At 46.1% G+C, this 12,575-nt stretch overlaps 2 protein-coding genes across 4 annotated transcripts; one reads left to right on the forward strand and one right to left on the reverse strand.

The window, feature by feature from the left end:
• The first annotated feature begins 2,267 nt into the window (after window positions 1-2,267).
• Window positions 2,268-3,482, forward strand: LOC125533152 (F-box protein At2g26160-like). Its single transcript, XM_048696909.2, has one exon. The coding sequence runs from the start codon at window positions 2,268-2,270 to the stop codon at window positions 3,480-3,482; it is 1,215 nt and encodes a 404-aa protein (XP_048552866.2).
• A 6,077-nt stretch (window positions 3,483-9,559) lies between these two features.
• Window positions 9,560-11,797, reverse strand: LOC125539490 (uncharacterized). 3 transcript variants are annotated; one of them, XM_087532198.1, is made up of 5 exons: window positions 11,343-11,797; window positions 11,153-11,245; window positions 10,855-10,920; window positions 9,983-10,037; window positions 9,560-9,791 (listed from the first exon to the last, which is right to left on the reverse strand). In XM_087532198.1, exons 1-5 carry the CDS (start codon window positions 11,442-11,444, stop codon window positions 9,775-9,777), a joined length of 333 nt encoding a protein of 110 aa, XP_087388324.1. In that variant the 5' UTR covers window positions 11,445-11,797; the 3' UTR covers window positions 9,560-9,774. The 3 variants fall into 3 exon arrangements, 1 of the variants encoding a protein (XP_087388324.1); XR_015609792.1 differs by having other exon boundaries at window positions 9,560-10,037; window positions 10,855-10,948; XR_015609793.1 differs by lacking the exons at window positions 9,560-9,791; window positions 9,983-10,037; window positions 10,855-10,920 and adding an exon at window positions 11,001-11,022.
• Window positions 11,798-12,575: the final 778 nt, after the last annotated feature.

Here is a 12,575-nt window from a genome sequence, read left to right on the forward strand (position 1 = left end):
GCCCCTCCTACCAGATGTGGACACGCCTCCATCTGCGTTTAGCTTCGCTTCTTCGTTGGTTGGGGGAAGCCAAACTGATGGTGTCGCTCTAGTCCTCGAATTTTGGGCTTCACATGCAAATCCCTCCTCAGGCGTGGCTTGTGCACAGCCGTACAATCAAGATCCACCAGAATTTTTTTTGATGAAGACCGAAGTGCTCAGGGGGCTTTGGTACTGCTCGTCATGGATAGCACGGCGTCGCGCCCACCATATGGCCCACATAGTGATCAAAAAATGAACAACTTCCTGCTATGTTAAAGTGTCCAGTAGTCAGAACATCCAGAGTCGAGCATCCTAGGTTTGGTTTGAGATCATTACTTCTGTCAATTCCTCGTCGGCCAGAGCCCAGACACACCGTGACATATGGCAATCAAACAAAGAATGTCTCCACGTATCGACCCCCGCTTGGCATAAAGGGTAAGCCGGCGAATCTGTCATCTTCCTGTGATTCCTAACCTCACTAGTTGGGATTGATGTCTTGGCTAGCCGCCAAGCAAAAATTTTTGATTTTGGATGGAATGCTCAAATTCCAGAGTTTGCCCCAAGACTTCTTATCTGCATCAGAATCTGATTGCCCCGGAACATGCTCCAACCAGTCCGTTCTCTATTGCTTTGTAGTTGCCAGTACACGGTATGCAGCCTGTACTGAAAAAGTGCCTCTTCTGTCATAGTGCCATGCCCAGAAATCGGCTTGAACTCGTGTACTCAAGGGGATATTCAGTATCGCTTCCTTGTCCATTGCATAAAAGTGCTCATCCAGAACATGAATATTCCAGCCCGCAGTTGTCATGCCATATACTCGTCTCGCTTCCCGTCCCTATCCTTTTGATGATTCCCAATTTAAGGGTGTCACACCCTTCATGTATGGAGCGCCAGACTTGAAACGGATTGCTTTCCAAAGGATTCGGTGGTGTAGTGGCTAACTGAATAAACCTGCATTTTACAGGCGCGGGTTCGAGTCCGCGCTGGGCCGGCCCATATAGTTCTGTGTTTTTAATCGGCAAAAAATGAACGAGCTGGTGAGGTTTCGAACCCGCGATCTCCATCTTCAATACAGAGTGAACAAACAACCACGCCAACCACCAGGATCTGATTAATTCGATCATTTTTTCCCTTTTATTCTTTACTTTCTGTTTTCTCCCTTTTTCATTTTTTTCGTTTTACTCTTTCCTTTTCTGCTTTCTATTTTTTCTTTTTTCTTCTTCCTGGGTCAATGAATTATCTTGCAAATACATGAAGTATTCTTCAAATCAATGAACTTATTTGAAAATTCAATGAACTTTTTTCAAATTGATGATCTTTTTTTCAAAATCGGTGAACTTTTTTGAAATTCAATGAACTTTTTTTTCAATTTCGCTGAACTTTTTAATAATCATTGAACCTTTTTAAAAATTGATTAACTTTTTTGAATTTCAATGATTTTTTTTTCAATTTCGACCTTTTTTAAATCATTGAACCTTTTTAAAAATTGATTAACTTTTTTGAATTTCAATGATTTTTTTTTCAATTTCGACCTTTTTTAAATCATTGAACCTTTTTAAAAATTGATGATTTTTTTCAAAATTTGATGAATTTATTTTATCAAGTCGATGAACTTTTTTTAAATCCGTGATTTTTTTTCAAAATCTTGTGAACTTTTTTCAAATTTCGATGTTTTTTTTCAAAATTTTGTTTTTTTCTTAATATTATTAAGAAATCGTTCTCAAATTTATGCTTTCATTTTTCAAAAATTATATTGGACATATAATGTGTATTTATGTTGTATTGTAATATGGTCAAATAGATTGTTTCCTGATTACAAACAGCTAAGTCAATGCGGCCAAGTGGTTATTGGCTAAGGTAGTCATCGTGTGTGTGTTGAGTTCGAGTCAGTTTTCTCCTAGAATTCTTCTGGATGATAATTTTTTCGTTGCGTTTACAACTCGAATAGAAGATTATTGGGCCGGCCCGTTGCAAGTCGCCACGAGCGCTAACTGGCGCCAGCTAGGACTACCCCTCAAAAAAACAACTAGGAGCTCCCGCCTTCGTTCTTCCCAAAACTGGCGCACAATGAAACGCTGCACGGGCCGGCAAACTTCTCAACTGGTTAAAAAAACTGGAAAGTATTTTTGAGACAGTCTCGGACTCTCGTGTCATGCCAACCGCGTATACATATACGGCTCCCACGGCAGGGACCGTGGACGTACAGAGGCACACACGCCGCAGGCTGTCTCGTTCGTCGATCCGATATGTCACGCCGCGCACCAAGCTGCTGGTCGAGCATCCCTTCCGAGCTCGCGGGGGTCGTGCTCCGCCGCCTCCCTTGCCATGCCGACCGGGTCCGCTTCGCCGCCGTCTGCAAACACTGGCGCGCCTCTGCGCGCCAGACCTCTCCGCCCCCGCACTACCCATGGCTCGCCTTGCCCGACCGGACATTCTACAGCCTGCCCGGCTCCGCCTTCCGGCCGCTGCCGCTCCACCTGGACCGCCACCGGCAGCTGCCGCACGCGCAGAGCTCCTGCGGCGAGTGGCTCGTGTTCGAGCGCTTCGACGGCGCCTATACGCTGGTCAGCCCCTTCTCCATGTCCACCACCATCCTGCTCCCCGGCCTCTCCGACACGTACGCCCCCAACGTGCCTCTCCGGGTCCCGCAAGACGAGCCCAAGCCGTATATGTTGAAGCTCGTGGTGTGCTCCCACGACCTCGTCGCCGCGATCGTCGATGACAACGAGGCATGGACGTATAGCAAGCTTGCCTTGTGCCGGCCAGGGGCGTCCTCGTGGTGGTCCAGCACACCCGACGAGCTTCGCCACCTCCAAGACATTGTCTCGTGCGAGGGAAAGCTCTACGCCCTCGACAGCTGGGACGGGCTCTTCTCCGTGTCCATCGCCACCGACAGGCGCACCGGCGAGCCGACCGTTTCACGGGTCGACCACCTCATGGGTAACCCCCGCCGGGGCCGGGTCCTCGGCGACTCGCCGCGATACCTGCTAGAATCCAGCGGAACGTTGCTGTTGGTCTGCAGGGAGGATCCTAAGAGCAAGGCGGAGCAGACGACGATAGGGGGGCGTCGGATGTGGAGTGCGCTCGAGCTGCAGATGGGGACCAAGTTCAGGGTGCTCGAGGCGGACTTGGCGCGGTCGCGGTGGGCGAGGCTGAGGAGCGTGGGCGATCACCGGATGCTGTTCGTCGGCCCATGGTGCTCCCGAGCGGTTCGTGTTACCGCCGCCGCCGCCGAGCACGAGCATGACTGTCTCTACACCGGGGACCGTATCTTCTTCACGGAGGACGCCATCGCTGGGAGATACAATCATCGATACTACCAGAAACAACCGGAGCCCTTCTACTGCAGCGTCTACGACATGAGGACGAGGCGGTCCGAGTTGTTCCTCGAGACGCCCGTGCGGCCGTTGAAAGGCTTCCCGGTCACATGGCTATTCCCTCCAACTCCAACTCATGGATAGCTGCGACTGAATGGTCACTTCTATATATGCATGACATCTACTCCGGCTAGCTAGCTCGATGTTGGTAGGCTCTGCATGCATGCAATACATCTTGGATTTCCCACCACTGTTGTACTCTACAAGTATAGACCCTTCTTAAGTTAGATTTTGAAAGCTTTAACCATAGTAGAGTAGATGTTGTGTGTTAGATATTCAAATCTGAAATTTGAGAACTGGTTGCCATGTGTTAGATATTGCAGCAGCTCTGATTACGAAACACAACACAAGTTGGCATAACCCAGGTCAATATATGCAAAGGTCTATAAGGGCAGCTCCAAACGCTGACCCGCAAATTTTCTCCGACAGATATTTTGCTAAGGACTATCAATATGGATGATGCAGTTGCTAAGGAATTTGCTCAGATATTTTGCTGTAAAAAAGGCTCTTTCCCTATTAAATATCTGGGGGTGCCTCTGCACTATGATAAGTTAAAAAAGGAGGATTTACAGCCTATTGTTGATAGAATCATTAAGGGCATATCTGGCTGGTTGGGGAGATACCTCAGTATAAAGGAAAAATTATATTACTATGTGCTTGTGTGATTAGCATTCCTGCTTACTTGATGTCTATGATCAAGTTTACTAAGTGGGCAATTAATGCCATTAACTCCCAAATGGCTCATTTCTTTTGGGGAAATATAGGAGACCAACACAAGTACCACCTGGCTAATTGGGGCCTAATTACTAGGAAGAAGGAATTTGGAAGTTTGGGGGTGCCTAACATTAGAGAGTATAATATGGCTTTACTAGCTTCTTGGGGTAAAAGATTTTTTAATAATCCTGACTCAGATTGGGTTAAACTTCTCTTATACAAGTACAGAGTTAACTCTCCTAATCTGCTCTGGGCTAAAAGTGAAGGGGGCTCTACCTTTTGGAAGAGCATAACTTGGGCCCTGGCTGCTGCAAAAACCTTTTATAGATGGAAACTGGGCGATAGAAAACTCATTAGTTTTTGGCATGATGTGTGGGTGGGGGGTTGTTCCCTTAAGGTACAATTTTGGGATTTATTTAGTATATGTAACCAAACTGACAGTACGGTTGCCCAAGTGTGGGATGGTAATGATTTAAAATTAACCTTTAGAAGATGTGTTGATCTTCGTGGTATGAACCGCTGGGAACAACTTGTTTATGTGATCAAGCAAAATCCTCCCCTGGATGGAGTGGATACCCCGATTTGGGGCTTAGAATCCAATGGGACTTTCTCGGTTAAATCCTTTTATAAACAAATCAATTTTAGTGGGATAGTTCCTGCTATTAGTGATAAAATGTGGAAAATTTTATGTCCGCAGAGCATCCATATTTTCCTATGGTTATGTGTTCACAATAAGATACTTACTAGAGACAATCTTGCGAAAAGGAGGGGACTTGAAGACCCTTCCTGTTTATTTTGCTCTGACTTTGAAACTGTTCAACACCTGTTGTTTGACTGTGTGGTGGCCCAACAAGTTTGGGAATTTGTTGCAGAAGCTTTTGATATCGACAGAATATCTTGTTTTGGAAATATTGTGTCCTTCTGGCATATGCATAAGGAAAATGCTGTTTTGAATATGGTGACAACTGCTGCCTTGTGGAGCCTGTGGAGACTAAGAAATGAGTTTTGCTTTCAGGGGTGCAAATGGAGAAGTGTGAAGTGCATTCTTGCAAAACTAAGCTGCTTTTTACACCAATGGAAAGTTCTCTACGACGATGGGCAGGCGACTCTACTGCTACGATGCATCCTTCTGCTGGACAAACGGCGTGGGGAACTCCTCCGGATCGCATGGAGATGATGCTGGGAGAGACCAACTGAAAAACTGGGCGCTGGAGATGATGGATCATTCCTGAAGATCTTCCTTTCGTTCTCCTTCGTTTCTCATTTCTGTTGGTGCTCTGTAATAAGTAAAAGTCTTCGTTTATGCTCCTAGCCTCTAAACTGCTATATTGACTTTAGGCTTTTATCACTGATTTAGCTGCTCTGTAGTAGTCGGATGCTATTATGTAAAACTGGTGTCTGGTGTTGTCTGCTTCTTTCTATAAAATGGGGCAGGGGGGGGGGGCAACCCCCTTTCTTTCAAAAAAAAATTCTCCGACATCCTCCCACCTCCTTGTAGGCGGCCTGCAACTCCGCCTGATTTTGGAGGTGCCGCCAGCGGTCACAGGAGGAGCGGCAGGGCTCGAGCATCACCTACTACTCCGCCACGTCCACATCCTGTTATGTTATGCTCCAAATTCAAGTATAAAGAGGGAGGCTAGCTTCTGACAAGCGAGCGGAGCGAGGCCCGTCGCCGATAGGCTTGGATCAGTATTGACCTAGGTCACCTGTGTTATATATACCTCTTGTAAGTCGCCGCACGGGATAAGTTGATCAGTTTTAAATCCTCGGCATTTGTAACCTCCCCGATATAGTGAGGTTTGACTGGCTGGCGCCCGTGGTTTTTCCCCTTCGTGTTGGAGGGGTTTTCCCATGTTAAAATCTCGTGTCCCCTGCTTGTTCTTCATTCTTCGTCGAGTTGATTTGCTTGTCGTATATCTAACACGTCTGCCACGATGGCCATGCCGACAGCGAGTTGCTCCTCCGCGTGCTGGTGCTCATCAAGGAGACCGAGGTTGTAGGCCTCACTGACCTACATCTGTTGGAATTTGTCGACCTGCTCCTCCCGCAGCATGTCCTTGTAGTGTGCACGGAAGGACTATACTAAAATATGTCTATATACATTTGTATGTAGTCTGTATTGAAATCTCTAAAAACATTATATTTAAAAATGAGGGAGTATATAATTGTCATTACTTGAAAGTGACCCATGAAAAATTATCTTACTTTTTTGAGGGAATGAATAATTATCTTACTTAATGAGAGCCAGTAGCACTATGATTCTAATTTCAGGGTGAAGTTTCATCTGGGCATTTGGACACTAAAGAACTTGCTTTTTTAGGCTTTTGGTGTTCCTTCTCCTTACCTGATATTTTGTCATGGGTCTGACTTTATCTCCAGATCCATAAACACTTAGAGCATGGTTAATAATATAATCAACAGCTGGCTATATGAAGTTGTCACTTCACATAGTCAATTTAATAGCCAACATGTATAATAGCTAGTTGCTAAATAGTACTCCCTTCGTCCGGAAATACTTGTCACAAAAATAATAGAAATGGATGTATCTAGAACTAAAATACATCTAGATACATTCATTTCTCTGACAAGTAATTCCGGACGAAGGGAGTACTGCTTTATAAATGCATGGATCATCTTACACTCTCACAATGTTTCTTGGAGTCCGTATTGTAGCCGGCTGTTAACCTACAACCCGCTTTCTTTCTCTCTCGTCTTCTCTCTCATCCACCTCAACAGAGATATAATAGTTTAATCCTTATAGCCTGCTGACTGTATCTTATTATACTTGCTATTATGTGACATGTACCTGTATTAAGTGGTTCAAATAATTCTAACAACTGGCACTTACATGGGCGCCCGCTTCTGCCTGCTAGTGCATTTAAATATGGTGAGGGGTGGCACAACCATCTGTCATGTTCCTTGGGTTGATATCATTTTTTTAAAGGAGGATATACTCCTGGCCTCTATATTTGAACGATGCATTCAACTATTTTATTAATTATTCATAAAGATTATACAAAGTAATACATCAGTAAGCCTAAAGCCACTATCTATGCAACACTTGTTGCCACTCATATCCCCTTGATGAAGGAGTGCCGAATATCCGATCCAAATACCAAACAGACATCGCATCAAAGCCTAACTTCTAAAGCCGGATGCCCCGACCCAGCCACATACCAAGACCGGAGCGACGCACTCTCAGAGGCTGTCGCAACCATCTTCCACCGGTCCATCTCCAGAACAGGAACTGACGCATCGACCTTGCCTGGCCTGTCATCGACGCCACCACAGCGCCAGACAATGCCACCATCCTACACGTATCCGTCCACACGTGCCCATCGCCGAACCTCCGCAGTGCCATGCTGCCGGGATCCACCGTCGGCCCTGCAGTAGATGTAACACCGCTTCTCCTCTTGTCCCCTCCAGTCATCACTGGCTCCAAAACGATGCCCCCAGAAGGGAAAGCGATACTACGAAGGTCATCATCGTCCGATCCGGTAGACACAGATCTGGGGTTTCCCACGGAGCATCTCGAGCCTGATGACACAAACTGCAACGACGATGCCTCGAGCAGGGAACGACGTCACACACACCGCCATTGTCTGCCATGACCGTAGTCGGCACGATTTTCACCGGCAGCCGTGCCACCAGGCGTGCGCTGTCGGCGTCATTGGTACCCTCGGCTGGAGCAAACTCCAAAACGATGCCCTAAAGAGAGACTACGACGGAAAAGCACCGCCATCGCTCGATCCCAAGGAGATCTAGGGTCTCCCCCGGAGTTGCCCGCGCTGTCATGGACCAGACAAGGGTAGAATCCCGACGGATCCGCCCAGCTGCCGACGTGTCACACCCGCCACTGCGCCAACCGCAATCTACTGACCAAGGCCCACGCCTGGGCCTAGATCCGTCCACGCCGCCGCCGCCGTCCTTGATGACCGCGACGCATCAGACCACAAAGCCGCCTACCGCAGAGGAACGGATTCGCCGGAGCGTCGCCACCACCCGTCGTGACGTCCGGTCCGACTCCATGCTCCGGCCCGAGGGCGCCGGCCCGCGCCAGCCCCACACAAGCGGAAGGACCCAGAGTCCCCGCCGCTGGCGGCAACGGCAAGGCTTCGCCTGGTCGAGTGGCCGCGCCCCTGGGCGGCGGTGAGGGAGGAGGAGGAGAGGGGGAGTCCGGCCGAGGGGCCTCCGAGCCGCCTTGCGGGGGGGGGGGGGGGGGGGGGACTCGGGAGGAGCAGTTAGATCCTCTTCTCGCAGACCTTGCTGGCCGCCTGTCTATACAGGGGTCGACATCAATTTGCTGCGCCGTACAGTGCCGCTTAGCTTCTGCAATACACTGCCATAGATACTAGATCGTTGATGGCACGCGTTGTCGCGCCCGTCTATTTTGAATGTTATGTGGGAGTGTTAGAAATTCATGTACAAACAGAGTTCATGTTAGTTTATACAGATAATGTGTTAGTACAAAGTGATAGTGTCTCCCATGAGGCTTATAATAGTTGGTCCACACGCGTGTGAAGGACTTTATATATCACTACAGTATGGTGTTTGATTTTGTTTTTTTTAGTACAATGTGCAGTTATAACTATTGACGATGCAATAAATTTGTCACGTCAATTGTAGTAGTGTCTTATTGTCTGGGTAAATTCGTTCGCACATTAAGCTATAGCTTCACATAGGCTTTTTGGTCATTTTAATAAAAGAGACAAAATCACCAATGAAGGACAAACCGGAGAGAAAAATGTGTTTGGTTATCATTGCTTTAATCAACTATATTTCTTTTCCTACTTAGGCACACCTCTTCTCATGTAAGATTACATTTGACAAATCAGATTCAAGGTGCCTGATTCATTATACTGAAAACGTAAATGAAAGAGCGAGCTTTCAGATGAGTGCAACAAGTACATCATAGAAGGAAGGGCACATTCAAAGATTTGCAAAAAGTAGCATTGGAACGGAACAAATAACTTCACATAATGTCTTAGTAATACTGGGAATATATGATCTGAAACAGTACACTCATATTTAGGTAGAGAAAATGCTAAATATTTGGGTAAATTACAGAACTTATAGCCTTTGGGCGACAGAAATATTGAAGGGTTTATTTATTAATATCAGTGCACTCCAAGATGCTACAGTCAATCTTCTTCCTGGAAAACTTCACAAATATCGAAGGCCTTGAGCTCGAAGTTTTATTAAGCGTGCAATCCAAAAGGCCGCTGTCAATCTTATTAGTTCAAAAAAGCGCTAGGCGTTAATTGTGCGTTTTACCACCGCCTCGCGCTTTTCTGATCAAAGCGCATGCTTATGAGCAGATTAAGCACAATTATGCGCTAGGCGTTTTGCTATCGCCTAGAGCCTAGGCGCACTTAAGCGCTTGCTTAGGCGCGCCTTTTTTAACTAGGCTTGCTCCTGCAAAAAACTCCGAATTAAGAAGTTAGAAATCATGTGAAAATCGACCTCGCGAACTATCTGACAGTATTATGTTGTTCAAACAATTTTTTTTGGTTTAATAGCACATCGCTTGCATCTACAAGGGCTTTCAGTTCTCCGGTCCTGGTATTATCAATGGAACTAATAAAAGTGCTTAGGCAAACTTGCCCTGAATCTAGCACTCTAGTTGCCCAACTCTTCCTGCTTGTTGTCCCTCCTGTCGTAACTAAAATAGCCCCTCCCCTGCCAAAAGTATGTGACGAACACATGTTACAGGTTAATGCACTTCTTTATGCACACAAATCTGATCACGGACACAACGGAGATCACTGAAAAGAACAACAATACTGCATGTCCGATGGTCTGCACTTATTTACTTTATGCTGTGATGCCTTCCCTTATAAGAAAAAAATGAGATACAGACTGCACTTAACTCTTCCAATGATTTGCTAACTTCACTGCCCGCAGATTAACCCAAGTGTATCTTGCCTGAAAAGATTAAATTTCCCATACATTAACATCATACAAATGGAAACGAACAAAACCAAAATTCTGTAAATAATGCGAATGTCATGATTTCAGAGATGATAGCAGAATCTACTGAGAGTGAGGTTAGTCCAAATTAAGCTGCATGAAGAACTACATAGAGTCCTTGACTCCACAGGCAGCTCTCAGTTGTCTCTCATTTTATCAAAAATCCACAGGAGCCAGTCCCACTCCCTGTAGGTAGGCCTGTTTTCTAACTAAGCTGCATTCTGCCTGCAGTGAAGCTAAATCTGCAAACGCACCAGCAAACTTTTCTTTTGGTTGTGTAGCTGGAATAGGTCCATTGTACTGTGCTATTATATTGCCTGATTGTTTTGTCTCTGATGGTGAAATCTTTATTAATGGGAACATAACACTGTTCACACAGATTTGATGGATATTTTTACTACCCATTGGTGCATGGTATGGAGAAAATAGAAGAGGGATATCAATTACCTATTTAGATTTATGTGTGACTAAACACTAAATAGCTTATTTTTGCTACCCATTCGTGCATGATATGGAAAAAAAATAGAGGCATTTATCCTCCATTTTATTATGTAATTTAGAAAGATGTGCACATGAACATCCCTCAAGGTAAATTCTGCATTTACATGGAAGGCCAAAAAACGTGAGCAAATTGTTCAGTATTAGCTTTTCAAGAACTGACAAGTTTCACTTTTGTACTTTTATAAGGCATATATCTGAGGTATCTCGGATTGGAATTCCTTGCACCTTGATTCATATTCTCTTAACAATATTAATCTAGAAAGAAACTCACCTTATGCTTGTAATGATGCAAAGCCTGCACCGAGTCTTGAAAATCCACACACATACTTCCAACCATCTGCAAGATTATTGGGCTTTGCTCATTTCTGCATAGAAGAAGAAAATATTGAGGCTCCCCCCCCCCCCCCCCCCCCCCCCCTTATAACAGTATGGCTACATTCTTTTGCGTACATCAACAAATAGAACCATGGTATGAACAACACAGAAATATGAGTAATCTTATATGCTGTAAAAACATGGATGGTAAAACATGAAACGATAAAATCTGGTAGTCCACGTGAAGTAATTACCTGTCCAGAAGAATTGCAGAAATAAAAAAAATGTGAGAGCCAGTTTCCAATATCTGGCCGAATCAATTGACCACCTCCCAGTATGAACAATACCTGTACAAAATTTAGATTAGGAGGATACAAGTAATCGTTGGGTGGAAGAAACAAATCGTTCATGGATGATAAAAAATAAAGATAGAGGGGAACCTACAAGAGAACATGCTGATGGATGTTCTGTCGCCGGAGTTACAAGAGTGAGCATAGAGGAAGCATATATACACAGCAGAAGAATGAGAAACAAAGAGCCAGGCATCCATTAATGACCGTGAGGGGCGCACAAAGAGCCAGGACATCATTTGAATGCTTGGAGAGAAACTGAAGAGTGATTAATTCCTTGAAACCCCCGGGAAGCAGTTTCATGAGACGAACAGCCGGAGGGCCGGAAGGCCGGATGGCGATTCACGGACTGGATGGATTCGACGCGGTCGGTCCGCAGCGCCTCGAATCGGGACAGACTGGATGGGTTGTCTCCTCTCTGCGCCTCGAATCCGGACTGGATGAATTTGACGCGGTCGCTCCCGCTGCGCCTCGAATCTGGACCTTTTTTTGGAATCGACTGAATCGGGGGTGGATGGGATTGGAGTATGCGGTCGCTCCGTTGCTCCTCGATCGGGATTCGATTAGGGTTGACCTAACGCGGTCGCTCGTACGCCTCCCAAGCCCAGCATCTTTGGAATGGGCCAGCGGCTCGCGGACGGCCCAATGCACCACAGGCCTTCGTTTCGGCCTCCGGAGGAGCAGCCCATAGGACAGCTGGGCCATATTTACACAGATTGCGGGACAGATAGCTTTGCACACAGAATCTAACGGCCAGAAACGACCAGATCGCGAAGACGGACGGCTGGAAACGCTAATCGCTGAGAGAGCTCGGTTTAGGCTCAGTTATACTGTCTTTAATGGCTACAAAAATACAAGCCATGAATGCACTGTTGGATGAGTTCACGGGATGATATAGCGGACATGGTTCCGAGGTGCCCGTCGATGGGGACCTCACCTGAATCGCTCTTTCTGGCGGTGAAACCTGTATCCATTCTCTTCTCGATCTCTCACGCACAGTTCAACGGACTCCAACATCAGTCGTCGTGGACTACAACCAATCACACAGCGACCGGCGAGAGCTTGTGGCCGCGTCGGCCATCATTTTTCCCTCCTTCCCTCCGGCAAGGAGCTCCTAATTCGTCGCCAGCAAGGAGCGAACCTTAATGTACGGTGGATCATTACTGTAAAAATCAATAATGCTAAACATATAAAGAGTTACACATAATTACACGCTGACTAGAACTTTTTCCATCTACTAACCAATCATAAACTTGCCCCCTCCTGATTTTCAGAGGGGATGAACCGCCTCGCCACCTATTGACCAATCAAATTAACTCTCTTTATA

Source organism: Triticum urartu, chromosome 1A, assembly GCF_056163025.1.
Source record: "Triticum urartu cultivar PI428250 chromosome 1A, HENAU_Tu73, whole genome shotgun sequence".
Lineage (NCBI taxonomy): Eukaryota > Viridiplantae > Streptophyta > Magnoliopsida > Poales > Poaceae > Triticum > Triticum urartu.